Raw genomic sequence first — 27,298 nt, 5'->3', positions numbered from 1 at the left:
TCCTTTTGAAAAATATTTATTGAGTATAAATAAATGTCCTATACATTAAATATCAAGAAATAGTCATTACTGATTACAAGTCAGGCTGTAATACTGAGGGAACCACAGAACCAAAATATCCCACTCATGATACAGTAGTGATAATTCCATTCCAATATCAGACATAATAATGATTTACTCACAAGACACAATGAAACCCATCAAAAAAAGCTATCACTTTAACCAACCTATAATACCACAATAGAAAATGGTTTTGAGTTATACTATGAACGGTCCCAAAAATCTCATCTTTGTCTTATCAATTTGTCAGGTCATTTTGAGATTGTGGAGTTACACTATCTTAGAATTTAAAGATTCTATTTCCTTGGATTTATTTCAAATCATTATTAATAAATGAAAACAAGTCATACATAGTCACTGATACTTTTAAGTAAGTTAGTCTTTCATAAGAGAAAGGAAATAAAAATTTAGTATGAAGAAAGCATCCCCCAAACAATGAATCTCTCAATGGAAAAAAATGAAAGAGCAACATAATTAAACTTTCCTTTGAAGAAGGAAAGAAACCTCGATCTGTTACGGTAAATTTGGAAAGATAAATATCTCCTAGTCCCACAATATGTGTTTATTTTACACGATGCACTTGAATGATGCAAGTCTACGAAGCAGGGATCTGTGGCAATCCAAATTCATCCACCAGGACTCCATCCTGTGAAAAGAAAGCAATATTCAGCACTACTGTTTTTCAATTGATAAAACAAATGATTACAAGTATTTAGTAGTCAAAACTCATTTCTGAGTGTTTAACCAATGAACACCAAAATCCCCGAGAAGATGAGAAAGTGTTTTCAGGAAAGGTAAAGGAGGAAGTTATAAACCAAGAAAAGACTGCAAAAGCTCAAAATGGGTGGTCATTTGCAAGGTAAAGGAAGAGTGAGAAAGAAACAGACGCTTCAGAGTAAACCTGGGGAGGGGCATCTGGGTGGCTCAGTTGGTTAAGCATTTGCTTTGGCTCAGGTCATGATCCCAAGGTCCCGGGATCAGGCCCTGCATTGGGCTCCCTGCTCAGCGGGGAGCCTGCTTCTCCCTCTCCCTCTGCATGCTGCTCCCCCTGCTTGTGCTCTCACTTTCCTTCTTTCAAATAAACAAATAAAATCTTTAAAAAAAAAAAAAAAGAGTAAACCTAGGAAGGGGAAAAGGGGGTTGGGGCTGGGAAGGTCTGGGAGGAAAGGCTGAGGAGTTAGTCCCTGCCTCCAGATTCCCATTTTCACTCTGATTCCTAAAGTGAACCACTACCTTTGTAGCTTCCCAATCCTTAAAGGAGCAGTGCCCAAGGACAGGCAGTTACTCCCATATCGTACTTTACTACAAACTTACAAGCAGTGATACCATTATCAACTAAGAAACCATACCTTAACAGCACATTTAACTCAAGAATCTGTGACAAATAGAAGATGGAAACATAGATGCTACAGGGTATTGAAAAGGTGAGCTGTGGTAGGTAGCATTAATAAAAATTATTTCAGGTATGCTAAGAAAAAGCAACCTATGCACTGGAACCTTGAAATGGTCAGGAGGCAGGGGTGGGGTGGGGTGGGGTGGGATGGGGTGGGGTGTGGTAGAATGGGTAGCAGAGAAAGGTAAGATTACCCTAGACTCAAGGAGGAAGGGAGGGGTACGGTATGCCAAGGTGCACATTCATAGAAATTAGCTAGAAGGGACCTGAGAAAGTACCTGCTCCCCACCTTTCGCTCCCTACATTTCATAGGTGGGAAAAACTGACAAGGTTCAGACAGAAAACAAGAATTCTAATTTGCTCCAAGTCGGGGTGCCTGGGTGGCTCAGGCGGATGCTGAGCATCCGACTCTTGGTTTTGGCTCAGGTCATGCTCTCAAGGTTGTCTGGCTCTGTGCTGAGAGGGAGTCGGCTTCGGGATTCTCTCTCTCTGCCTCCCCCCACCCTTGCGCTGTCTCTCTCTCTCTCAAATTGATAAATACATCGTTTTTTGTTTTTTTGGTGTTTTTTTTTTTCTCCAAGTCATACAGTAAATAAAGGCAGAGCTGAGTAAATAAAGGCTCTCACTCAAGGATTCTGCCCACTCAATGTGCACGTTGGGAGATAATGCAAACACAGGACAAATGGTAATAGGAAAAAAAATGACATTTACACCAGGAACTAAGACGGAGTGAACAGGATTTCGTAAGTAACAAAATTTTATCTGTTTCTAGTAATGACAACCATGCAGCTTTGAACAGGGCTTTCAGTTCGCCAAGTCCTTTTACATACAAGATCTAACTTGGTCTACAAAACAATTATGTGAGATGATTATAATTTTTTTTTTAAAGATTTTATTTATTTATTCGACAGAGATAGAGACAGCCAGCGAGAGAGGGAACACAAGCAGGGGGAGTGGGAGAGGAAGAAGCAGGCTCATAGCAGAGGAGCCTGATGTGGGGCTCGATCCCATAACGCCGGGATCACGCCCTGAGCTGAAGGCAGACGCTTAACCGCTGTGCCACCCAGGTGCCCCGAGATGATTATAATTATCCGCATTTTAGAGAAGCAAGAAACAGGAAAGTTCAAGACAGTTAAGTGATTTGCCAAGGTCTCACAGTCAGTCAGCGGTGGGGCTGAGACTTAAACCCAGGTGTCCTGATTCTTTACCCTGTTAAATGAGAATCCTTCTACATTTTTATGCTTAAATTATTAATCCTTATTAGAAAAATCCACCCTACAATTAAGCAGTGTGTATGGAGGATACGACTTTCTTTCATGTTGCTGCCTAGCATGGTTCATGCATGTGTTAGTGGTACTTTCCCAGGAAACGCTGTCTAAAACCTAAAAATGGAACACAGTGCAATCTTGTAATTATGTATATTATACAATTGTTAATATATAAAAACACTCCTGGGCCTCAGTGACACAATGTACACAGCCTGTCCACAGTTTAATGCAAGGGGTCCCAAAATAATGACTGAAAGAGTCTTTCCTTGTTCTAGCTTAAGATTACCTTATAAGATTCCCAGATTGGTGATCAAGCATAAACCTTTGCCATTTTGCATCGCTAACAGAAAGAGAAAAAGCTTTCACCTTATTCTTTGTGTCAGTGGGAACGCCTTCCGGAATTGCAGGTGCAGACGCTGCTTCATCCAAGTAAGAGCTGTCTTCGTCGGCCAGAAGCTCATCACCCAGTGCATCCAACTCTGAGATTGAAATAGTCAACACTTCACTAAAATTTACACAACAAAATTGGCAGCTAATGTTAAGAAAGTTAGCCAAATTATTTGTTATAAGACAAAACTTTCAAAACAAAGGGAAAAGGGTTATCGATTTCTATTTTCAAAATAAAAGATGACCATTAAAAGAAACTTTCAAGGGAACTGATGTAAAATCTACGAAAAGCAAAAACCAAAATAAAACAAACAAAACAACCATTCCCCACAGGTTTACAAGACCCTAGTCGTCATGAGAAGAGTCTATAGCCATAGATTGGCCAATTCAAACTAGAAAATCTGGACAACAACAAATATACAAAATTCTCTCTCATTTATTGATGAACTTGAAAGAAAGCAGCAAAAGGAGGCAAGAGATTGTTGTGTACTGATGACCATCACATGAAATCAGGCCTTAAAAACAAGTCTACGGGGGCACCTGGTTGGGTCAGAGGGATGAGCGTCTGTCTTCAGCTCGGGTCATGATCTGGTCCTGGAATCGGGCCCCATGTTGGGCTCCCGTTGGGGGATTCTGCTTCTCCCTCTCCCTCTGCCTCTCCCTCTGCCTGTGTGCGCCTCTCTCTCTCTCTTTCTCAAATGAATAAATAAAATCTTTAAATAAATAAATACATACATACAAACAAGTCTATGGTGAAGTGAGTTAGAAGTAACCAAGAGGAATAACAATAGCAGGTAGATTCATGAGGGGAAAATCAGGATGGGAAATAAAGAAATTAATTGGAAAAAAATAAAAGGTTCTAGGCAAAAACATTACAGGGGGAGAGAAGGAACGGGGCGTGGGGTGAGAGGGGGAAAGAAGGAGGAGAAAGAAGGGAAGGAGGGGAAGGAGGAGAACCAACGAGACTGGGGAATCATGTGACAGAAAATCCAGTGTGAGGTGCTTTTGCCATCTTAGCTACTCATGCTAGACATTGAGAGACATCCTTGACCTCCCCTCCATCCACATCCACTTCTCTGTTTCTGCTATTACCACCTTAGTCTCAGCCGCTATCATTTTTTTAGATTTGTATTTATTTTTTAAATTCCAGTTTAACTGTTCTATTAGTTTCAGGTATACAATATAGTGATTCAACAATTCTATACATTACTCACTGCTCAGCACGGTTAAGTGTACGCTTAATCCCCTTCACCTATTTCTCCCACCCCCCTCCCACCCCTCTAGCACTTTGTTCTCTATAGTTAAGAGTCTGTTTTTTCATCTTTTTCTTTGTTTCTTAAATTCCACATATAAGTGAAATCCTATGGTATTTGTCTTTCTCTGTCGGACTTATTTCACTTAGGATTACAGCCTCTAGATCCAACCATGTTGTTGCAAATGGCAAGATTTCATTCTTTTTTATGGCTAATATTCCATATTAGCCATATATATATGGCTAATATGTGGTGTATATATACACCACATCTTCTTTATCAATTCATCTATGGATGGACACTTGGGCTGCTTCCATACCTTGGCTATTAAAAATAATGCTGCAATAGACATGGGGATGTATGTATTTTTTCAAATTAGTGTTTTTTTTTTTTTTAAGATTTTATTTATTTATTCGACAGAGATAGAGACAGCCAGCGAGAGAGGGAGGGAACACAAGCAGGGGGAGTAGGAGAGGAAGAAGCAGGCTCATAGCGGAGGAGCCTGATGTGGCTCGATCCCATAACGCCAGGATCACGCCCTGAGCCGAAGGCAGACGCTTAACCGCTGTGCCACCCAGGTGCCCCTAGTGTTTTCGTTTTCTTTGGGTAAAGATTCCTCTCCCTGAGGCCACTCAACAACCCCTCCCATTTTTTTCCTGCTGACCTCTACTCATCCTTCAGGACCCATGCCTGTCCCCATTCCCAAATAGGTTAAATTCCCCAGCTTTGTCCTCCACAGTACCCCACACTTCTCCTTCCCAACAGCTTGTGTTCTTGCTATGGATTACTTGAAACAAGCAGTTTCTAACCCCTGGCTAGAGAAGCTTCATGAATGCAGGGACAGTATCTGCTTCTTCAGTGCTGAACCCCCAGCACCTAACACAGTATTTACCATATGGTAGATGCACACTGAGTATTTGCCAGTGACTCCTTCTTGATCTGCTTTGCTGTTCTGGGGGAGAGGACTTCAGTAATAGGGAGAACAAAATCCAAACACAAATAGCAAGGAAAAGGCAGTATTTAGATACCAAGCACCAGGTCAGCAGAGACCTTTGCCCCGACTTTCCGCTGTAGCTTGTCCCTCCCAAAGTAGTTGGTGGAGCCTGCCAATCTGACATGCCTGCCTCACAAGCTCTTTGCCCAGAGACTGTATCATAAACTAACTCTCACAGAACCCTCACAGAACCTTGTTTTTCCATTAAAGGTGAAGAAGACAAGACAGAAAGTAAAATGAAAAACACTTTTAAAAAAACACTATGCTTTTCTGTATTTTTAAGTGCCAAAATACCAAAAAAGATTTTATTTATTCATACCAAAAAAGATTTTATTTATTCATTTTCTCTAGCATTTCTCTAGCAAAGGTCCCAGGAAATCACTTCTTTCAGTCTAAAACTTTTTTTCCCAGTTGTCTTTCCCACAACATACCTGCTTCCAGGTCATCTTCATCTAATTCCGGGGTGCCATAACTACGGCTCAGCGCTTCCTGGATTTCACTGGCATCTTCCATCATATCTTCTAGCTGGTCTTGCAAGTCCTTATAGAAATATATATGACAGCTTTCATTCATTTCTTACTATTTTCCTCTAACTACCCCCCACCCTATTCTCTCCTCTGAATCTTAGAAACAAGCAATTTTAAAAAAGATAATGTACATAAAATGCCGCGCACATACCAGTTCTCAACAATTGTTAGTTCCCTTCCCTTACCCCAGTCCTTGCCTAGCGACTGTTTTTAGTCAACAACTGAGCAGGTGCTCCTCTAAAGGATGGGTCTGAATAACTCCTGAATGCCCCTTCCAATTAAATGTATAAGAGAGCTTAGTGAAATCACAAAACTGAAGAGTCCCCTAACAATAACTGTGAATGCCAATGACCCATATAATCCTCCTTTTCAGTAATAAAATGTAAACTCAAAAATAAAGAAGAATTAAATTGGGGCACCTGGCTGGCTCAAAGAGCATGCAACTCTTGATCTTGGGGTGGGGTCTGAACACCACCCTAGGTATACAAAGTACTACAAAAAAATAAATAAACTTAAAAAAAAGAATTAATTTAATTCTTGGTGATCTTGCATTTAAATTTAAGGTGCCTCATGGAAATCCAAAGTCCTACTGCAAGAACAGATGCCCATCAGCTCTCTGTCATTACAGAAAGTTTACCTAAAACATTAAATCTAGCAACATCTACACTATCAACATGTTTCCAGTTTATGGAGAAAAGCAGGTAATAGAGACAAGCAAATTAATCTTCTTAAGTCAGCCAAAGACTGACTACACTGTGTAGGGAAAAAAGACAGTAGTGAAAACAACTGGGTGGTACAAAAAGTTCTACCAGGCCCACCCTGGATGGAGAAACAGAAATGGAATCAGGATAGGCTTGATATCCAAAATCAGGCTGGTGAAAATAATTGACTGAGAGTGTAAGTCATCTGTGAATGATCTACCCGTGATTAACTGGAAGACTATGAGGACAGAAATAATGTAAAACCAAGCTGAGAACTGCTACAGCATAATATAGGGCAGCTAATATAATGGTTGGGAGCACAGACTCTGGAATCAGACAAATGAAAGCTTGAATTTTGCCTTACTTAATGAGAAATAAAGTCTCTAAGCAATAATTTTCTCATCTGTAAAATCAGATTATTAATAGCCATACCTCTCAATAGAGGGTTTTGTAAGGCTTTATTGCAGTAATACATGTAAAACACTAAGCACTTAATACTAAATATCTTCCATTGTGTTAAGAATATGCAGAGAGAGGGGCGCCTGGGTGGCACAGCGGTTGGGCGTCTGCCTTCGGCTCGGGGCGTGGTCCCGGCGTTGTGGGATCGAGCCCCACATCAGGCTCCTCCGCCTGTGAGCCTGCTTCTTCCTCTCCCACTCCCCCTGCTTGTGTTCCCTCTCTCGCTGGCTGTCTCTATCTCTGTCAAATAAATAAATTAAAAAAAAAAAAAAAAAGAATATGCAGAGAGCGCCTGGGTGGCTCCTCGGTTAAGCAACTGCCTTAGGTCATGCCTGGCTCAGGTCATGATCCTGGGGTACTGGGATCGAGTCCCGCATCGGGCTCCCTGCTCAGCAGGGAGTCTGCTTTTCCCTCTCCCTCTGCAGTTCCCCCTCTGCTTGTGCTCTCTCTCATGCTCTCTCACTCATGCTCTCTCTCTCAAATAAATAAATAAATAAAATCTTAAAAAAAAAAAAAAAAAGAAGGATATGCAGAGTAACAATGTGCTTGTCATAGACTTAAATTTCCACAGAAAGGGAACAGACAAGTGTTGATAATGCAGAAAGTCCAAACTGGCACCATTTATCCTTCAGAATATTTAGAGCAATGCAAAACATTTGAGAACTCCTCCCAGGCCCCAAATTGGAGGTTTTTCCACTTAAAGGTGAAGAAGACAAGACAGAAAGTAAAATGAAAAACACTTAAAAAAAACACTATGCTTTTCTGTATTTTTAAGTGCCAAACTACCACACTGTATGCATGTGACATTTCGCTGCACAGAGAAGCACTGGCTGAAACAAAAACTAAAAGAGAGTGAAAACAGTAAGCTAATCAAGTCAAGTTTCTACTGTGCTATCACACATCAAGACAAGCCTCCCCATACCATTTATGAATAGGATCCATTGCAATAGACTCTAAGAAAGACACACACATACACACACACAAAATCATCACATAAAGAATTAACAGGTTCAGTATTGGACAAAGAACACAGAAGTAATATAAACAAATACAAGCACTAGACTTGATGTGCAGAAACTGAAAAACAGGAAGGCCAGAAACAGAGAACACAGGCAAAATACAAAAAAATGAGAGTTATGAAACAATGAAAATATTTTATAAAGTATTTTAGGAAAACAAATGAAATTCAAAATAGCCCAACCGACAACACAGACAGACACACAGGCCAAAAGGCAGAGAAAGGAGCTCTCCACCTGCCATGTGGGCAAATCTATGAGCAGACAGGAAAAGGGTAATTAGATAGGGGACCAGACAGACAACTACAGATAAAAGATGGAGAGACGTCGGGGCGCCTGGGTGGCACAGCGGTTAAGCGTCTGCCTTCGGCTCAGGGCGTGATCCCGGCGTTCTGGGATCGAGCCCCACATCAGGCTCCTCTGCTATAAGCCTGCTTCTTCCTCTCCCCCTCCCCCTGCTTGTGTTCCCTCTCTTGCTGGCTGTCTCTCTATCTCCGTCAAATAAATAAATAAAATCTTTAAAAAAAAAAAAGATGGAGAGACGTACAAAAACCCCAGAAAGACCACAATTTCTATTTTGTTTACATTTAACAGCTCTAATTAAAACATAAGGAACCCTATAAACAGAAAACAAACTTCAGTTTCATTATATTACCAAATAGTATTATGCAAATAAGGCAAATGAATTTGGAACATTTTCTCAATGTCCTGGAAGATGTCACTGAGCTTAACTTCGTGTAAGCAAAGACTGGTGGAGGATTAGAGAGACAGCCACGGGGAGTCCAAGGAGGGGTGCTTGAAAAAAGTAAGATGGGAGGAATGCCTGCACTTGTACTAAAGACCCGCACTCTTGGAGAATACCTCTTCAGAGGCAGTAAAATGCCAGGAAGATAGTAAATACTCAACCAACAAACACGGCTTGAATCGGGCACAACCACTTTAGCTCCTTTAATAGTCTCATGCTTATTTGTTCATCATCCATCAAAAACCTGTGAGCACCAACTATGGCCAGGCATTGTTCAAGGCATAACAGTGAACAAAATCAAGTTGCTGCCTTGATAGAAAGAGATATTCTACTGGGGGTAGGTGGGAGGGTGGAGTGGGGTGGTAAAGTAAAGAATACCACAGTACTGGCAGAAACTCCCCTTTCCTCTGACCAGTCACTGCTCACTCCCTCTGCTATCCCTGCTTGCCATCTGGGCTGTTAGAGGTGAGAGGAGCCAAGCGCTTAGGGCTCACCTCCCAAGTAAAGCACGATCGAAAAAGACATGTTAATTTTAAGAACTTAATGGCATTATTATTAAATATCTAAAGACAATTACTAGAAAAGGGAATCAGCTCTACTCCATGAACTGTGTCAAACACCTGACATATACATCCTCATTTAACACTTGTGACAATCCTGGGAGATTGGTAGCAACATCACTACTTCACAATTGAGGAAACAGACAAAATCATTAAGTGAGTTAGAAGTAACGGGAAACTGGCAACTTATTTATTGAGTGTCTATTACGTGCCAGGTATTGTGTGTGTAAACACACCAACTCATTTACTTCATCCTCATAATAGCCATGTGTGGCATCAGGATCCTTGTGTTAACAAGGAAACAGAGACATTTGGTACCCTTTCCCAAAGTTACTCTATTAGTAAATGGCAAGCCCAAGAGTCAATTGGTCTTCTGTGTTCTTTCCATCACATACACATTCATTTGGATTTTTTCCAAAGCTAGTGTACATTCTTGCAGAAACCAGTATACATCTCACCTCAATCTGGTCGATTTTCACTTGCTTGTATGCTTTCTTCATTTCCTTTACTCCCAGTTTCATAGCATCAACCTAAAAAAAGATAAGAGAGAATACAATGTCTTAAGAAGCCATGTTGGTGAAATTGTCTTTTAAAAACTATGGGCAAAGAACAAAAGAGTAGGAAAAATAAAATAAAATCATGGGAAAAGGGGCTATGGAAATACCGTGGTCTTGGTGTCCTTCAATGACTGGATGGTGTAATTGGCTTGTTCCATGTTAAATGACTGTTGGGCGAGATTGTCCCGCTGCTGCTCATACCTTTTTAGAATCAATTAAGAATGGTAAATGTGAGCCAGATAGAAATCCGCAGGAAGTATCTCTAATGCTAAATAGGAATTTTATTTAAAAAAAAAAAACTTTAAAAAATTAAACACACAGAAAAACTGGCAAAAACAATGTAATTGCTCTAACACAAATATCATTTGGTATACCCCTCGAATCTTTTGTCTTTGTATCTTAGTTATGAGACTATTTTCCACTTAATATTATAGCCTTTGCTGTTTTCTGTTACTACGTACTCTTAATATGTCTTTATGATTTTTCAAACGATTCCCTATGATAAATCCCCAAAAGTAGAATTCTTGGGGCAAAGGGTAAGATGATTTTTAAGGCTCTTCATACATATCACTGAACCGGTTTTCCAGTAGACTGAACTTCTTGAGGATAGGTATTATTTTTTGTTAATCTTGTATCCATAATTAGGTAATTCATCTAGCCTGACGTAATACCAGGTGCTCAAAATGCTTTTTTAAAATAAAGTTTTATATCAAAGTATAATACTAAAGACTTACGTCACTATGGTCTTTATACAATATTTGGAAACCATCTAACTATCCAACCAGAAGAAAATTGGTCAATTCATGGTGCAGGCAAATGGTGGTAGAATTATCACCACCCCATTAAAGTTTCCCAAGAATGTATAAAAGGAGAGAAGTGCTCATGATATAATGTGAAGTGGAAAGGATCAACCTATATTTACACAATTCAATTTTTCTTCTAAAAAGCTATGTGTACAGATTCCATGCATGCACAAGCAGAGAAAAGAAACTAAGTAATCAGCATTCTAAAAATGGCTATTTCTGGTAGTAGGAATCTAGGTAAATGTTCTTTTCTTCTGTTCATGTTTATGTATTTTCCAAGCATCTATGATGAATATACATTCCTTTTGTTAAAAAAAAGTTACTTAAAAACTGCAGTGCTACCTACTAAGAAGGAATAGTTTTACCATACTCTCACCATTATCACTTCTTTTTCCAATTTTGCCCAATTTAAAAGGAGGAAGGTAGTATCTGATAAAAAGGCATTTTAAAAATAAAAATAGAGATATCAACCTTTCTGGTTCCTTATAAGCTGCTTACATCTGACCCCTGCAACCCTGCAGAAGGTCTCATCAGTGGGACAGCTCACAGGGATAAGTACCAAAGATGCTATCTGGCTTCTGCTCAAACACTGAGACATAGTCACCTAAAATAAATTAAGCACCCTTAAATCTATTCTGGTTGGGGGGAATAAGTATTCAGGATTCTCAATTTTATAGACAAACAAAAAGGCATACTCTAATTAAATAAATAATAGGAAAACCCTATAGATATGGGCAGTCCAATACAGAAGCCAGTAGCCACATATGGCTACTTAAATTGTTAAAAATTAAGTAAAATAACACTTCAATTCATTAGTCACACTAGCCACTTTTCAAGTGCTCAAGAGCCACACGTGGCTACTGAACAGCACAGATACAGAATATTTTTATCATAGCAAAAAGTTCTGTTTAGACGGACAGTGCTGCAACAGATAGTGCTGAACAGGCATGGGGAGAAAAACCCAGCTCACCCGATATGTAAATGAAATTTGCAACTAAATGAAGAATGCTTATAAAATATTATGAAAAACTGAAGAATAAAAGCCCATTTCCCTGGGGCGCCTGGGTGGCTCAGTCATTAAGCATCTGCCTTCGGCTCAGGGCGTGATCCCGGCATTCTAGGATCGAGCCCTACATCAGGCTCTTCTGCTGGGAGCCTGCTTCTTCCTCTCCTACTCCCCCTGCTTGTGTTCCCTCTCTTGCTGGCTGTCTCTCTCTGTGTCAAATAAATAAATAAAATCTTAAAAAAAAAAAAAAAAAGACCATTTCCCTTTTAGTTAAACCTGCTGAAGGAAAGGAGGTTACACTTGTAACTTACATCCGCTTTTGCTTTAAAACTCTCAAGGCTTTCTGTTTGACCATATTCTGGGGAGAAAAACAGATTTTAGTGAAAAGAAGTAGAAAACACACATATAGTAAAAGAAATCTCCAAATCTTTGGACTTGCATACCTACTTTCTTCTTCAAAGTCATAGACAGAGTGGCTCCTGGACTCTTCTTCACCTCCCAAGCATAGTCTTTAAGCCTCAGCTCATCTCTGTCTTTGCATTCCACATCTCAGGGTACTGAATTGCATTCCCTTTGGTGCATAGTGTCTCCATGGCCACCCCGAATAGTGCCTATTTGTACATCCAGTTGCCTTATGGAGATTTCCAACTTGGACATTCTGCTATCCACCCAAACTCAACAGGCCCCAAATCCTCAATCTGCTCTCACCAATATTATTAACAATGGTCCCACCAATCTCTCATTTCTCTAGGTTGAGAAGCTTTATATCAACCTTACGTTTCCTCTGTCTCTTCATGTAGTCATCTCATTACTGATTTTCAGAACTCACTTGCAAACTGATTTCCTGAGATTTTCCTGACTGCCATCATGGTTTAGGCTTTCATCTCAAGTCTAGATGAGCTTTCCTGCCTCTGTTTACTCTTCGCTGCATGCCACCTAACTAAGATGGCTGAGAAAGGCCTCTTGTCACTTTCCTTTCTATACTGTTTCATAAATCATTACATTTGTCTCCAATGAAGAAGGAAAAGCAGATATCATCTCATAGATGATGATAATATCTAACATTTATTATTTATGAATGTTTCTATGTACCAGACACAGTGCTAGGTAGGTCACGTGAATTACCTCATTTAATCTGCACACTATAAAGTAGTGTTATGTCCATTTTACAGATAGGGAAACTGAGGTTCAGTGATACTAAGTAACTTAGCTCAAATAGTTAATAAGTTACAGAGATGGGGAAAAAAGAAGGTAGTTCTATATCCACAGTCTATGCACTTAAATATGGTAATCTATGTTTCTACCTAATAGAGGAGGAAAATAAGATATTAAGTGACTTTATGACGGTCACAGCTACTAGATAGTGATGGAGTTACTAACAGAACACTGGTCTCCAGATGCCTAGTTCAGTAATTTTTCCAGCATGCCATTCCTTAACCAGTCTATTATACCCACCTAACGTGACCAGCCTGGCAACTCACTGTTCTGAGACTGCCACCTTCTCAGTAGAATGTATTAATTCCCATGTACATGCTTCTGGACCAGTCGTCAGCATCTTCTCTCCACCAGACCAAACCCCAGCCTTCCTCTTGTACCAAGCTGCAAACTCTCCTCTCTGAAGGATACACCCTCACATGTTTTCTCCTTACCAGACTACTACTGGGCCCTACTTCCATAGGTGCTCAAATTAGGCTGTCGCAACACCTTCTGCAGCTGCCGCCTACCTTACCTTGGCAGGACCCTCTCTCATCTTCTTGATCTGATCCTTATACTTCACGAGCTCAGCATCCAGTCGCGAAATCTTCTTGTCAATGGATTCTGCCCTGCTGTCCACCTTGAGGAAACAGAGGTTGTTAGGACAATACACTTACATGAGAAAGGGCAGGAAGAGGAAAGAAGAGTGGGAAAGTGGTTCCCAACCAGGGGGAGATTACTGGGAAACACTGGGAGGCTTTTAAAAACAATACTCCACTCCAAAGATTCTCATATTCTAGGGCTCCTTTCAAGAGTGCTTGAGCAGAAAAGAATTTGGGAATCACTGGGCTGAGTTGACATTCTCCTACAATCAGAGACTAGTCAGGCTGGGGTCTCAACGAGATGTGTGAAATGCGCTAGGGCTGTAAATCTAACGCTATTTGCTTAGATAGAGGGTGGTGGCTTAATGTGAGAGGCCATAGTTCTGAATTTTCTGTTATTGAGATCCACGATTGACCTAGGATATCAAGTTGAGGATCCTGATGTGGGAGAGGGATGAAGGATAAAAGAGGGGGAAGGGGTCGGGCTGGACGAAATGGAAAGGATGTGGGCCTATGGCTGGTTGGGGCAGGAGAAGGAAAGAGCGAGTAAACACGGCAACGGGCCTCAGAAGGGGTTGAGTGCAAGTAGGGTTAAGAGGTCCCTGGTTTGTGGCGTCAGGAATGACCTGGGTAACAGAAACGAAGGTGAGGTGGAGAGGGCCGAGGTGTCCGGAACCGAGAATGGAATGGAGGAGTAGGAGCCTGGAGCCGAGGGTGGGCGGGGTCGGGACCAGAGTTCCTGAGTCTAGTTATGCGTGGTCAAGTGCCCACCGTGCCAATGCAGTCAGTCAGGCTGGGCGGCGGAGCCTTGGGTTTCGCTTTCCCGAAGAATCGGTTCATCTTGGGCGGCCACGAAGAAATCCCAAACACTGGAGCAAAACTAGAAACGGAAGCAGAGTCACCTCCGCCTCCTCCTTGACTTCCGGCCCCCCTGCGCAAGCGCAATGTGCCTATTGGAGTTTTCCGACCCTTTTTCCGGGTTTTCAGCGCGGCCTTCCGGGGAAGGAGAGCTCCGGGAGGTTGGAGGTGGCGGACAGCCAGCAGGGGCGTGGCCTTGGCGAAGGGCGTGGGGCGGGGTTCCAGATGAGCGGGGCGGGGCCTCGGTGGAGTGGGTGGGGCCGGGGCGCTTTGGCCGAATACCCCAGGGCCAGAGCTGGGCCAGAGCTGGCCCCGGCCGAGCGCGGCTCGCCTCCCTCTCAGCGATCATCCGTCCGGAGTGCGGCCAGCCGGCATGCCAGATCCACCAGGGGCGCCACCGCCGGCGCTCGCAGGCCGCGGGTGAAGAAAGTGCGGCCTCGCTCGGCCCGGAGCGAAGAGGTGGCCCGGAGCGAAGAGGTGGCCCGAAGCGAAGAGGTGTCCCAGAGCGAAGAAGTGGCCCGGAGCGAAGAGGTGGCCCGGAACGAAGAGGTGGCCCAGAGCGAGGAAATGGCGGCAGCCGGACTCAGCGTGACCATCACCCACAGTGAGCTCGGACGACCGGGTGGGCTCCGTGCCGGGTGGGCGCGGTGCGGGGCTACCAAAGTCCGGCGGGGATCCGCCAAAAGCATGTGTTCTTGTGTTGGTTCTGGCGTCCTGAAGTGTGGGGTCTTGTTTGTGTTTGGACCGGCTTTTGGTGCGGGTCTTGAGTCAGCACACCTTTCTAGTGGCCAGTGTATTTTGACTCAGGCCATTTGTTTTATCCTCGGTGTCTGTGCTTCATGTCGTCGTCCTGGTTGTGTGTGTTAGTGTGTGCCTGCGCAGCTATTGTGGGTCTTTGTATCAGGACTGTATTTGGCCGTGTCGTGTATGACTGCTGTGTGTCTGGACACCTGTGTGTGTGCTGAGCCTAAACTCATGTCCGTTGTTTGAGTGGGCTGTGGCTCCAAGCATACGCTCTGGGCACCCTTTGGGTCTGTCAACTATTGAAGTTGACGTGGACCTAATCAAAGTCAGTCGTCTCAAGAGCTGAGCCTATAAAGTCTTCTCAGGACTAGGAGAGACCCCAGAGCCTCAGAATCTGAAGACCAGCATTCTAGATCCTTCAGTTTTGAATGACCTTGGGATATCTCCTTTCTAGGCTTCTGGTTTCTTCCTTGTGAAGTAGAGTTGGTAGCACCTGTCCCATTAACTTCATGGGGCTCTTGTGCAGGCTCAAGGCTTGGCATATGCACTGGGCATGGGCTGTCTCCTCACTGTCCACAACCTGGAAAAGAATTGACGCTCCTGGTTCAAAAAGAAGTTTTTTGCTGTTTGAGTTTACTCACTCATTGCCTATTTACTGAGCACCAACCGTGTATGTGCCCAGGTGTGCCCAGTGGGACAGACTTGGAGGAAAAATAATTCCTTACTCATAACAGCAAAGGAGACAAGAACATTACAGAGTAGAGGGCAGTTAGGCCACAGGAAGTCAACAAGCAGTTGACAAGGTCATCACCTTGTGATGAAAAGCATGGCCTTAGGAATCAGATCTGAAGTCAAGTTCTGACTCCTCAGTTGAGTCTCCATAGGCAGTTCTTAACTGGCCTGAACTTAGTTTGCTTATCTGTGAAAGGCAGATTAATATAGGTAGTACCCACTTCAGGGGGTTGTTCTGAGAATTAAGTTAGATAATGTTTGAAATGAGCCCCACCACTCCTTTATGCATGTTAAGTGCTTAAAATGCTAGCTGATATCACTAAATTGTTAGTTATTATTATAGAGGAAACAAAAATCCTCGAACAGGTCACCAGACAAAAGATGGGGGGACAGGCTGTTTGGAGTAGGTGGCAAATGAACTGGGCCTTGAAGGCTGGGTAAATAAATATAATAAAGTGTCAGCCTGTATTGGTTTATGTGAAAGAGTTTTCTTCATCAAACACTCTTCTCTCTCCCCAGGCAATGAGAAGCACGATCTTCATGTTACCCCGCAACAGGGCTGTAGCGAGCCAATTGTCCAAGACCTGGCCCAGGTTGTTGAAGAGGCCACAGGAGTCCCACTGCCTTTTCAGAAACTTATATTTAAGGGTAGGCATTTCTCTTCCAGCTTTGAGTCTTTATGGCTAAAGGGCCTATTTAAAACTACTTAACCTTACTAATGATAACTCTTAGTTTTTAAACTGCGATAATTCTTATTTGCTTGTTTATCCAGCCATTCCTTCAACACATTTTATTGAGGACCTACTATGTACTGGACATTTTCAAACACTTGGACAGGTATTAGAGTTGAAGTGTCCCATGAGGATGGCAGAAATCTTACCATTTTTGGTGCAAGCACATGGGAAGTCTTCCCTGGCTAAGTTAGATCCTCTTCTCATCATATGTGTATATGGCACTACCTACCAACTCTTCCACATAACTTGTATTGGAATTACTATTAAATAATTGTTGTCATAGTTGCTGAACATCTGATTTCTCTGTTAGAATAACTAACTCTATGAGGGAAGATACTGCTGTGTCCAGTGCTCAGCATAGTGCTGATACAGAAGATGTTGAACAAATTTACCAGAGGCCTGGATGTGGCAGGCCCAGTAGATGATGCTGATTTCTGCTAGGCCTCACCCCCTTTCTATCCCCATTCTTTCTTCCCATTCCCATGGGGACTCGTTATCATGGTGTCTGATGGGGCCAAATTCATCCCACGAATTTATCCCTTAAAGGATTTAGTGATGGGGGTTGCCTGGGTGGCTCAGTCAGTTAAGCATCTGCCTTCAGCTCACAGAATGGCCCCAGGATACTGGGATCGAGCCCCATGTCTGGGCTTCCTGCTCAGTGGGGAGCCTGCTTCTCCCTCTCCCCTGTCCCTCTTTCTGTTCATGTCCCCTCTCTCTCAAACAAATAAAATCTTAAAAAAAAAAAAAAAAAAAGAATTTAGTGATGGGAAGCATTTTTATTTATATGTCATAGTGCAACTCCTTGTGTTTTCTTTTTAAAAACATTTTATTATGGAATTATAAAAGGCAGTAGAAATCCATGTTTCAAAATAGAGGAAAGCACAAAGAAGAAAATGTTTTCTTAGACAAAACCCCTCATTACATTTTAGCATATTTCTATCCATTTTTACAGGCATCCTGAAGTGTGGGTTTTTATTTGTGTGTTTGTGTGTGTGTGTAGTTGACAAAACTGAGATTATATTGACTATACAGTTTTTATAATATTTTTCTTATAAAACTGAACCATCAACATTTAATGTGGCATTGAAGTTTCCTGAAAAAATTGCTTTAGTGCCTACAAAGTCTTCTATTTTACTGATGTATGGTTAATTAGCCCCCTGTTCCTAAATGTTTGTCTCTTTCTAGTTCCTCACTATTATGATTTAGGTTGCACTGAAGATTACTTTATAACACTTACTGTGCAGGCATGTGTCCAGTTATTTGTTTAGAATAAAATCTGAAGTGAAATTACTGGATCAAGATACCTTTGGAAAAATTAACCAATTTATCCTCTTCTCATTAGTGAACACACTTGTCTATTTCCTATAACCTTGCTGAAATCTATTTTTAGTGTTGTACAATTGTTACCACTTGGCATAACGTCTCGTTTCAGGAAAATCTCTGAAGGAAATGGAGAAGCCATTGTCAGCACTCGGAATACAAAATGGTTGCCGAGTCATGTTAATTGGGAAGAAGGTAAACTGCTTTTTCTACCAGAATACCCCAGAATCAAATGACTAAGTTCTTTTATACATATTTCTATTTAAAAGGCCAAATTGGGGACCCAGATTCTACATTAGTGAAATAGCTCTCTCTAAACAGATGTAGTTCCGTTTATTTGATGGGGTTGCCAGGTTTGTTATTCTCATGCCCTCCGGCTCCTGTTGGTTATTGCTTTTGCTCTGGGAATTGTCAACAGTTAATGCTGCTTTAATAACGTAGCTCTTGTAATGGTGGTGGATCTCAATTTGGTTAAAATGGTGCCTGAGTCAGGCCTTACTGACTTGGAGGGGATTTGCAAGAGAAACTTTTGTTAAAATAAGCCTATAGATGTTTAAAAGAAGTCCTCTGCAAATTTCATGAGTCTCTCTCCCTTTGAACACCCTTTCCACTAAAATATTCCATAAGGGAAAGCCCTCTTTGGCTGGAAAGAAAGGTTCAGACTAAAGAACCAAGGGAGGAAGGGGCGCCTGGGTGGTTCAGTTAAGTGTCTGCCTTCAGCTCAGGTCATGATCCCAGGGTCCTGGGATTGAGCCCTGCATTGGGCTCCTTGCTCAGGGGGAAGCCTGCTTCTCCCTCTCTGTCAAATAAAGAAATAAAATCTTTAAAAAAAAAAAAAAAAACCAAGGGAGGAAAAGAGCCAGTTAGTGAGGACAGTAGCCCCGGGAGTGATGAGAGAGGGCTATAGCCAGCCCTGCATTGTGACACAGTGAAATTGTTGGTCAGGAAGTTTCCTTATTTTGAGTGAGGTGGCTGATTCAGAGTGGAGAGAGGGCAGAGATTAGCAACGTGGAGGCAAAGAAGATCTAGTCCAGCCACAGAACAGCCAGGAGTCTGGCATTCAGGATTTGGCCACAAAGAACAATGTGAACAATTTGGGGTAGTATAAAAGCAGGAAGTTGCTGGCCCTGACTACCTATTGTTTAGATGAGAGAAGGGGAAATATTCTAGATTTCTTTCTCAAGGGTCAGGGAGAATAGTTCTGGGCAATGGGCAGAACCTAAGGGTGAGTTTGAAGAAATTCTCGAACCCCTAATTGCAGTTGCCGTGGGGTGTGTGAAGCCAAGTCTGATTCAAGTCTCAGTTCTACCTCTTTTGGGCTGTGTGACCTTAGGTTACTTTACATTAAACCTCAGTTTCAACGTCTAAAACACTACCTTCCTCACTGGGTTGTAGTAAGGCTTAAAACAATCGTACAGATAAAGTGTTTAGTATAGTGGAGGGAATGCTCAACAGAAGTATTCATCATTATCATCATCTATTAAATGGGAGAGCTCAGTTGGTGGGTGGCACTCAGGCATTCATTTAAAGGAATGGTAGAATTCCACCTGTCTCACCATTCGGACTCCTCACAGGTGTTCACTGTAATCTGTTCCCCCTGGAGGCTTCAGTCTGGAGTCAGCTGCTGATCAGGCCCACTTGAATTGGCTCCATTCTCTCAGCCCAAGCTGTCTGGGTCCTTGCAGAATGTTTACTTAGTATCCTTTCTGGTGTAGAGTCTTTGTAGGTAGAAAACCTTCATATGTAACCCTCCAGCTTGCTTTCCAAGAAGCAGCAGAGTTAAGGCTATTTTTTCAAGGTGAGTGGTTTAGCCCAGTTGAGGTCAGATTTTTTTTTCTTTCCAGTCAGAAGCTACTGTTCTTCATGATTATTGACTTCATTCTGTTCTTAAACATTGTAGAACAGTCCGGAGGAAGAGATTGAACTAAAGAAGTTGAAAGATTTGGAGAAGTCTGTGGAGAAGATAGCTGCCCACCTGGAAGAGTTGAATAAAGAGCTTACTGGAATCCAACAGGTCACTGTCTTTGGGGAGATACAGATGTGTGGTTGTGAGGGCAGGCTCTCTAGTCTATTCCCTGGGTTCAGATCCTGGCTTTACCCTTTCTATTACTGTGGGCAAGTTTGCCTTGTCTCAAGTTCCTCATCTGTAAAAAGGGGGAAATGATGGTACCTCCTCTTAGGGTTGGTGTGAGAATTAAATGATACAGTTTGATGGGCACCTGGCTGGCTCAGTCGGTAGAGCACGTGACTCTTGATCTTAGGGCTGTGAGTTCAAGCCCCATATTGGGCATAGAGCTTACTTAAAAAAAAAAAAACTGTAAAAAAGATGATGTAGTTTGAGTCTGACGCCTACTAAGTGCTTTATAAGTGTTATTATTATTGCTATTTTCAAACCCCAGCCAGCATCCGTTCGTGCTCCTAGGAGATCACCTGCCATGCCAGGATCATGTGTTGTCTGAAATAGAACAGGTAGCTTCTCTCAGGCCCAGCTGTTATGATGTGTTTAGCAAGACAAAGAACATTTTGTTGATGCATAAAAGGTCCAAGTTGAGCTTGATCTTAGCAGGGAGCAATCCAGTTCAATTCCTTGTATTAGAGAAGGGGTACTGAAACTAAGTAAGGGGGCGCCTGGGTGGCTCAGTCGGTTGAGCGGCTACCTTCTGCTTGGGTCATGATCCCGGGGTCCTGGTATCAAGCCCCATGTCGTGCTCCTTGCTCAGTGGGGAGCCTGCTTCTCCCTCTCCCGCTGCTGCTGCTCCTGCTTGTGCTCCCTCTTTCAAATGGATAGATGAAATCTTAAACTAAGTAAGATTGTGAACTAGCCCCAAACCACATATTTTTTTTCCCTCTCAGTTTATAATGTTAATAGATGTAGGTTTCTGTTTTAATTACAAAAGTGATACATACTAATTGTATAACTTTTAGGTAAACATATGGGCATTAATACCTATAGGGCCCTGACTCAAAAGATAACCAATACTAAAGACTGGAATATGTTTTTGCATCTTAAAAAAGTTGATATAGTGTTGTGTACACTTTGTAAATTGTTCTTTTATTGGATAAAAAAATTAAACATTTTCCTGTGTCATTAAAAATGACCATACTTGGAGTGCCTGGTGGCTCAGTCAGTTAAGTGTCTGCCTTTGGCTCAGGTCATGATCCAAGGGTCCTGGGATCGAGCCCTGCGTCAGGCTTCCTGCTCAACGGGGAGTCTGCTTCTCCCTCTACCCCTTCCCCTACTCATGCTCACTCGCCCTCTCTCTCTGTCAAATAAAATCTTAAAAAAAAATGATCATACTTTTCAAAACTTGCATAGTATTGTAACATATATGAATGTATCACGGTTTCCCTAACCAATACTCTATTGTTCATCACCTGATGTTATTTTACCATTATGCGTTAATGCTTCTCTGAACATCCTTGGACATAAATCTTTTTTGACCATTTCTGATTATTTTTGGGGGGTAAAATAAATTCTTTGACTTGGAATTGCTGGCTAATGTTTAAAGCTTTTACTGCATGTGGTCAGATTTACATCTTTGATAAACATCCTCGGAGATCCCGGCTGTCTACCCATTGTCACCAGCTAACTGATCACTAGGCCAAGCAATGTGAAAAAACAGCAAGACAATTTAATAAAAGCAATGTAAATGCTGCCATTTGTTAACACATGTCTGTGTCAGGAATTATATTAAGAGTCTACATATATGTTTCTCTTTATCCTCATAGTAACCCTCTGGGGTGTAGGTATCATAATCTCCATTTTAAAAGTGAGGACTTAATTAAGGCTCAGATAGGTTAAGAAACTGTTCAAGATCACAAGCCAGTAAATGGCAGTCAGAATTCAAGTCTGGGCCTGTCAGACTCTACACCCTGCGTTCTTAACGTCTGCCTCTTGCGTGTGGGTACACACTGGTGGCTGGAGGCTTCACCAGAGCCAGGCCCCAGGAGGCATTAGCAGCCGCAGTGGGCCATGTGAGCTAGAGTGGCCTGCAGCCTATTCCAGTGCATGGGGTGGCTCTTTTCTCCAAGAGGTAAAGTTGTGGGTCTGAGGTCTGGCCCAACCTATTAGGCGAATGTGGGGTCAGGGTGTGGCTGCTTCATCAGTGCCTTGGCCTCAAGTTTTCTGTCAGCCTCGAGGCTGACAATATTTCAATAATGCATTATTCCTGCACAGGGCTTCCTGGCCAAGGATTTGCAAGCTGAAGCTCTCTGCAAACTCGATAGGAGAGTAAAAGCCACAATCGAGCAATTTATGAAGATCTTGGAAGAGATTGACACACTGGTAAGTACACATTCAGCTGAGAAGAACTGGTTTCCTTTGACTATGTTTCAGTCAGTATCACTTTTTCAGTAATGCACCCTTATTGTCTGAGCATATTAAGCGCCTGCTGTGTGCCAGACACTGCTCAGTCCTTGGTGGATACACAGAAAGACAAGATAGTTCCTGATTTTTAGGCACTCATGTCCCACCAACATAGGGCTTTTGTCATTTTTATGTCTGTATGCTGAAAGCATCTAATCCTCACAATGTTGGGACCCAAATGGACTGTGATTTTATGGTCAGAGAGACAAAGGCTTCGTGCTACTCATGTGACTGACAGCCCACTGGGCTCATCACCTGTGCAGAAGTCAGTCGGACCCAGCCCTCATGTGACTGATAGTCTACTGGGCTCATCACCTGTGCGGAAGTCAGTCGGACCCAGCCCTCGTGAGACTGAGAGACAAAGGCTTCGTGCTACTCATGTGACTGACAGCCCACTGGCCTCATCACCTGTGCAGAAGTCAGTCAGACCCAGCCCTTGTGAGACTGTTGAGAATCATCGACTCCCACATTCCCTTTATAGAGTGACATTAATGATATTTCTAGCCTGCTACCTCTTTTTTTTTTTTTTAAGATTTTATTTATTTTTGAGAGAGAGGGAGCACGAGCGGGGGTGAGGGGCAGAGGGAGAAGCAGACTCCCCACTGTGCAGGGAGCCTGATGGAGGACTCGATCCCAGGACCCTGGGATCATGACCTGAGCCGAAGGCAGACGCTTAACAACTGAGCCACCCAGACACCCTGATGCCTCATTTTTGAGGGTGACTTACTTTGCCTGGGATTCTAGGGGAGTCAGAGAGGTTGTAAAGAAGCACCGTGAGCTTATGGCATGGCCAGGACATGTACATAGAAAACAGAGAAAGGACAAAGTCCATGTTACAGATCAGTTTCCATGGCCCAGACACTGAGAACAAAAGGAGCTTTTATAGGGGTGAGAGTTATGGGAAGGGCCATGTAGGATACAGATCAAGGGACATCATTCCTGAACATGCACTCTTCATTCATGTTGGTGTACTGTGGGTATTTTGTCGTGTTGTTATGTCACTTTTATTGAGATTATTGATGTGTTAACTTATTTTTCCGCAGATTCTGCCGGAAAATTTCAAAGACAGTAGACTAAAAAGGAAGGGTTTGGTGAAAAGGATTCAGGTGAGTTGTGTGGTGAAGCATTACAACGTTTAATGTGTTGGTGTGTGTGTTTATCTGTTCAGAGTAGGATAGGGTAGAGGTGTGATGTGTGGTATGGACTTTCTTTTGGTTGTTATTTCATGAGCCCAGAACATAAGAAAAGAGCTCCTTTCATGTCCCTGTAATTATATTTGAATTTAAACTGACTGGGGAGGAAGATCACCAGAGAACAGTTATGACTGCCACATTACACAATTCCAGGAGGCACTATTCATGTGAACACTGTTCCCTGAAATTGTGCAGGACAGTGGCAAGGCTTCCTGTCCTCACAACCCTTCTGGGGGGTTGTTGCCAGAAACCCTGGTCCTGCGCTGCCCTCTGCCTCCCTCTCCTTACCTGGGAACCCAGGCTGGCTCCCTCCCTCCCTCCACAGCCCGTTTTGGGTCAGTCACCCACGGGTTCCCCATAATGGCTGAGCAGAGAGCCTTGCCTGGGCAGGGGGCGGCTAGCCCTGGATGGTCCCTCACTGTCTGGCATTCGTGTTTCAGGCATTCCTAGCGGAGTGTGACACGGTGGAGCAGAACATCTGCCAGGAGACAGAGCGGCTACAGTGTACAAACTTGGCCCTGGCCGAGTGAGGTGAGGCAGAGAGAGGCGGGGCTGCCCTGAAGAACAGCGCCAACCAGCTCTGCCCCCTCCAGGATAGAAGTGACCTGATTTCTCCAGGGCTGCTGGGGACAGTTGGCCACTTGCCAGTTTTCCTGCACTTACCCCTGTTCTCAGTGAACAAGTATTGTCTGCAGTCCGAAGTAGAGCTTCTGTCTGTTTTCTCATTCTGCCTCTGTGTGGCTGTGCCGTCCGGCAGCCCACCTTCCTGGAGAGGGCCTCCCCTGCCCATCTTCCCAGCTCTTTCGACGTTGGGCTATTTTCTTGGGCTGGCGAGACCTCTGATTTGTGTTGGAGTAATTCTGGGTTTATAGGCCACCCCCGTCTTCAGATTCATGAGGCCTTTTTGCCCTTGTTGATTCTGTAGCCTGTCGATGTAACCCAGAGTCACCAGGAGGTTACATCTAGTCAGGAATGTTGGGAGTGGCTCAGAACAGGTGTTCGGCACACAGGGTAGTCCCAAGTATCCCTCTTTGTAACCGAATTCAGGAACAGGTGGCTGGGTTGTTGGTGAGGTTGGTGTCCTCATCTCCCAGTGACCCTGCCCAACCACAGGCCCCTAGATCTCAGAGGCGCATTCTTGGGGTAGGGCTTGTATTGATATGTGGACTTCCTTGTCCTTCAGTAAATCTTTAGAGGGTTAGAACCTAGTAATGACTGAATCTCTGCTTGAAACCAGGTCACAAGTACGGCTCGCGGGAGATAGAGGATCCACAGTGAGGCACGTGGTGAAGGCAACCATAAACTTCTAAAGTGTTCCTCAAAGGCATTTCTGTTCATTGTACCCTTCTGAGGTCAATGTTTCCTTCAAGGCTGTTCTATTTGTTTTGTGGCCCCCTCCAGTGTTACTTTTTTTTTTTTTTTTTAAAGATTTTATTTATTCGACAGAGATAGAGACAGCCAGTGAGAGAGGGAACAACAAGCAGGGGAAGTGGGAGAGGAAAGCAGGCTCACAGCAGAGGAGCCTGACGTGGGGCTCGATCCCATAACGCCGGGATCACGCCCTGAGCCGAAGTCAGACGCCTAACCGCTGTGCCACCCAGGCGCCCCTCCAGTGTTACTTTTTTTAAAAAGCAGTTTATGTACACATCAGCAAGCCAAAAATGTTTAAATGTTTTTTTGATGAACTATGAAAAGCAAACGCCTTCTGTAGTTCTAGCTATAATTTGTGTTGAATAAAGTCAAAAGTAGCCCTGTATGCTAGAACTCTTAACCGGGTCAGCTGCTGTCACCCCATTTTTTCACACAGTGCCCAGGAGACAGGCTTCCAATAGGCCACTCTGAGGCCGACCTTACTTTAGGCCTGTGCAGGCGGGACCTAGGATGGGGGTGGGCAAGTGGATGAGGCTCAGCCCAGCCTGGCCCACTTCCCACTTGAATCAACAGTTCAGTATGTATCTGATAGTTTTTATATGGTCGCTGTGTGGCGTTGGGCCAAAACATGTAATGAGAAGTCCCTGTGTGCCAGGTACTAAGTTCTTCAGGTATATTAGTCATTGAATCCTCATACATTCTAAGAGGCAGACAGATACTGTCCCTGTGTTCGAGGTGAGGAAGCAGAGAGCTTAGGTAATTTCTCAAGGTCGTAAGTGGCAAAGCCAGGATATAAAGCTAGGTGGTTTGATTCAGAGCCCACACGCTTCACTATACCGCCTCCCCACAGCATGGGCTCTCTCCCTCCCCTCTGTCTCCCTCTCCTTGTCCCTCTCCCTCCTTCTCCCTTGGTGCTCTCCACTTCCCCTCTGGCCTTCTGCACAGCAGCTTCTCTACAGAGCAGCCGGAGTGGTCATAAAGTGCACATCTCAGCATGTCTGTCCCCTGAGGCTAGAGGCCGAGTCCTTACCCTATGTGCTCTCCCTTTCATCCCCAGCCACTGGCCTGTTTGCTGTCTGCTGTTAGACACGCTGGTCTTCCAGATGCTCTGTGCCTTCTCCTGCCTTGGGGTCTCTGCATATGCTGTTCCTCTGTTTGGACAGCTCCTCACCATCTCTTTCCCACCCCGACCCCACCCCTTTCCTAGGTAACTCCTGTTCATCCCTTGAACTTAACTCAAATGTCTCTTCCATGGAGAAACCTCATCTTCTGTCAGAGAACATATCAAACCCCCGGGTGATATCCTTTCACAGTTTGCCATAACTTTTCTTTATGATAAATAGCATGATAAACCATGATTTATTTGTGGGATTATTTGATTAATATTTACCTCTAACCCTAGACTCTAAATTTCTTGGGTTAAGGGCCTTCTTTGTCTTATTCACAGCATATTTCAAGCACATTGTCTATTTACAATAGGTGCTCAATAAATATTTGGAGAATGAATGAATGTTGATCGCACACATCTACAATGAAATTCCCACGGCTACACTCTGTCAGTACGGGAATTTACAGCATCAACAGCCATTGTTTGATTTAAGGGTGGAGAAGAGAGGCATGGGCGACTGGGCCCGTGTATAGGGTGGTGACTGGGGCCTGTGTACAAGCCCCCCCACTCCCACAGATCTGCACATCCACAGGATGTCTCTGCCTGTGAACAGGGAGAGAACACTCCTCAGCTGCCCACTTTTCTGGGATATGGCCAGTCCTACTATAAGGGGAGCCAATGGGGCTTTGTGATCCCGTAAACATCCTTCAGCTTCAAAGAGCTAGAAGCATTCTCTCATACATTGTTTAGTCAACAGTTTCTACTTATCCTTTAATACTCAGCATTAACGTTACCTTCTCTGAGAAGCCCTTCTTCCTCTGGTAGTTGGGACTCTTAACTAAAAGCACCAGAAACTGAATTCCAAAGAGACTGTTGAAATAGAAAATTTATTGGGGCACCTGGGTGGCTTAGTTGGTTAAGCATCCAACTCTTGGTTTCAGCTCGGGTCATGATCTCAGGGTCGTGAGATTGAGCCCTGCATGGGGCTCTGTGCTCAGCAGGGAGTCTGCTTGAGATTCTCTCCCCCTGCCCCTCCCCCCCCGTTGCACGCTCTCTCTCTAAATGAATAAATAAACCTTTTTTTAAAAAAAGGAAAGAAGGAAAATTTATTGGCAGGATGTCAAGTTACCCCACCTGGCCTTGGGATGTTCAAGGGCAGTTGGGCTTCAGGAATTCAAACACAGCCTGGAATCACTGTCTGCACCTCTTTCTTTGCATGCTGGCGTCATTCTCTCAATCCTGCTTCTTCCACAAAGTGGGAAACATGCCTGTCAGCAACCCCACTTCACACATCCTACAGCTTCACTACCAGAGAGGAACTGCCTCTTTCCTTATTTGTGATTCAAA

General features: G+C 43.4%; 2 protein-coding genes across 2 annotated transcripts; one reads left to right on the top strand and one right to left on the bottom strand.

The window, feature by feature from the left end:
- CHMP5 (charged multivesicular body protein 5) lies at positions 1-14,501 on the bottom strand. Its single transcript, XM_002926171.4, has 8 exons — positions 14,297-14,501; positions 13,459-13,563; positions 12,041-12,087; positions 10,028-10,121; positions 9,822-9,893; positions 5,787-5,895; positions 3,088-3,200; positions 1-706 (listed from the first exon to the last, which is right to left on the bottom strand). Exons 1-8 carry the CDS (start codon positions 14,363-14,365, stop codon positions 656-658), a joined length of 660 nt encoding a protein of 219 aa, XP_002926217.1. The 5' UTR covers positions 14,366-14,501; the 3' UTR covers positions 1-655.
- A 107-nt stretch (positions 14,502-14,608) lies between these two features.
- Positions 14,609-24,176, top strand: BAG1 (BAG cochaperone 1). The gene is made up of 7 exons (XM_034665557.1): positions 14,609-14,987; positions 16,379-16,507; positions 18,026-18,108; positions 19,814-19,927; positions 22,091-22,198; positions 23,323-23,385; positions 23,913-24,176. The coding sequence occupies exons 1-7, from the start codon at positions 14,609-14,611 to the stop codon at positions 24,000-24,002; spliced, it is 966 nt and encodes a 321-aa protein (XP_034521448.1). The 3' UTR covers positions 24,003-24,176.
- The last annotated feature ends 3,122 nt before the right edge of the window (positions 24,177-27,298 follow it).

This window comes from Ailuropoda melanoleuca, chromosome 7 (assembly GCF_002007445.2).
Source record: "Ailuropoda melanoleuca isolate Jingjing chromosome 7, ASM200744v2, whole genome shotgun sequence".
NCBI lineage: Eukaryota > Metazoa > Chordata > Mammalia > Carnivora > Ursidae > Ailuropoda > Ailuropoda melanoleuca.
Note: the sequence above shows the minus strand (reverse complement) of the source record. Positions and strands in the feature narration are given on the sequence as shown.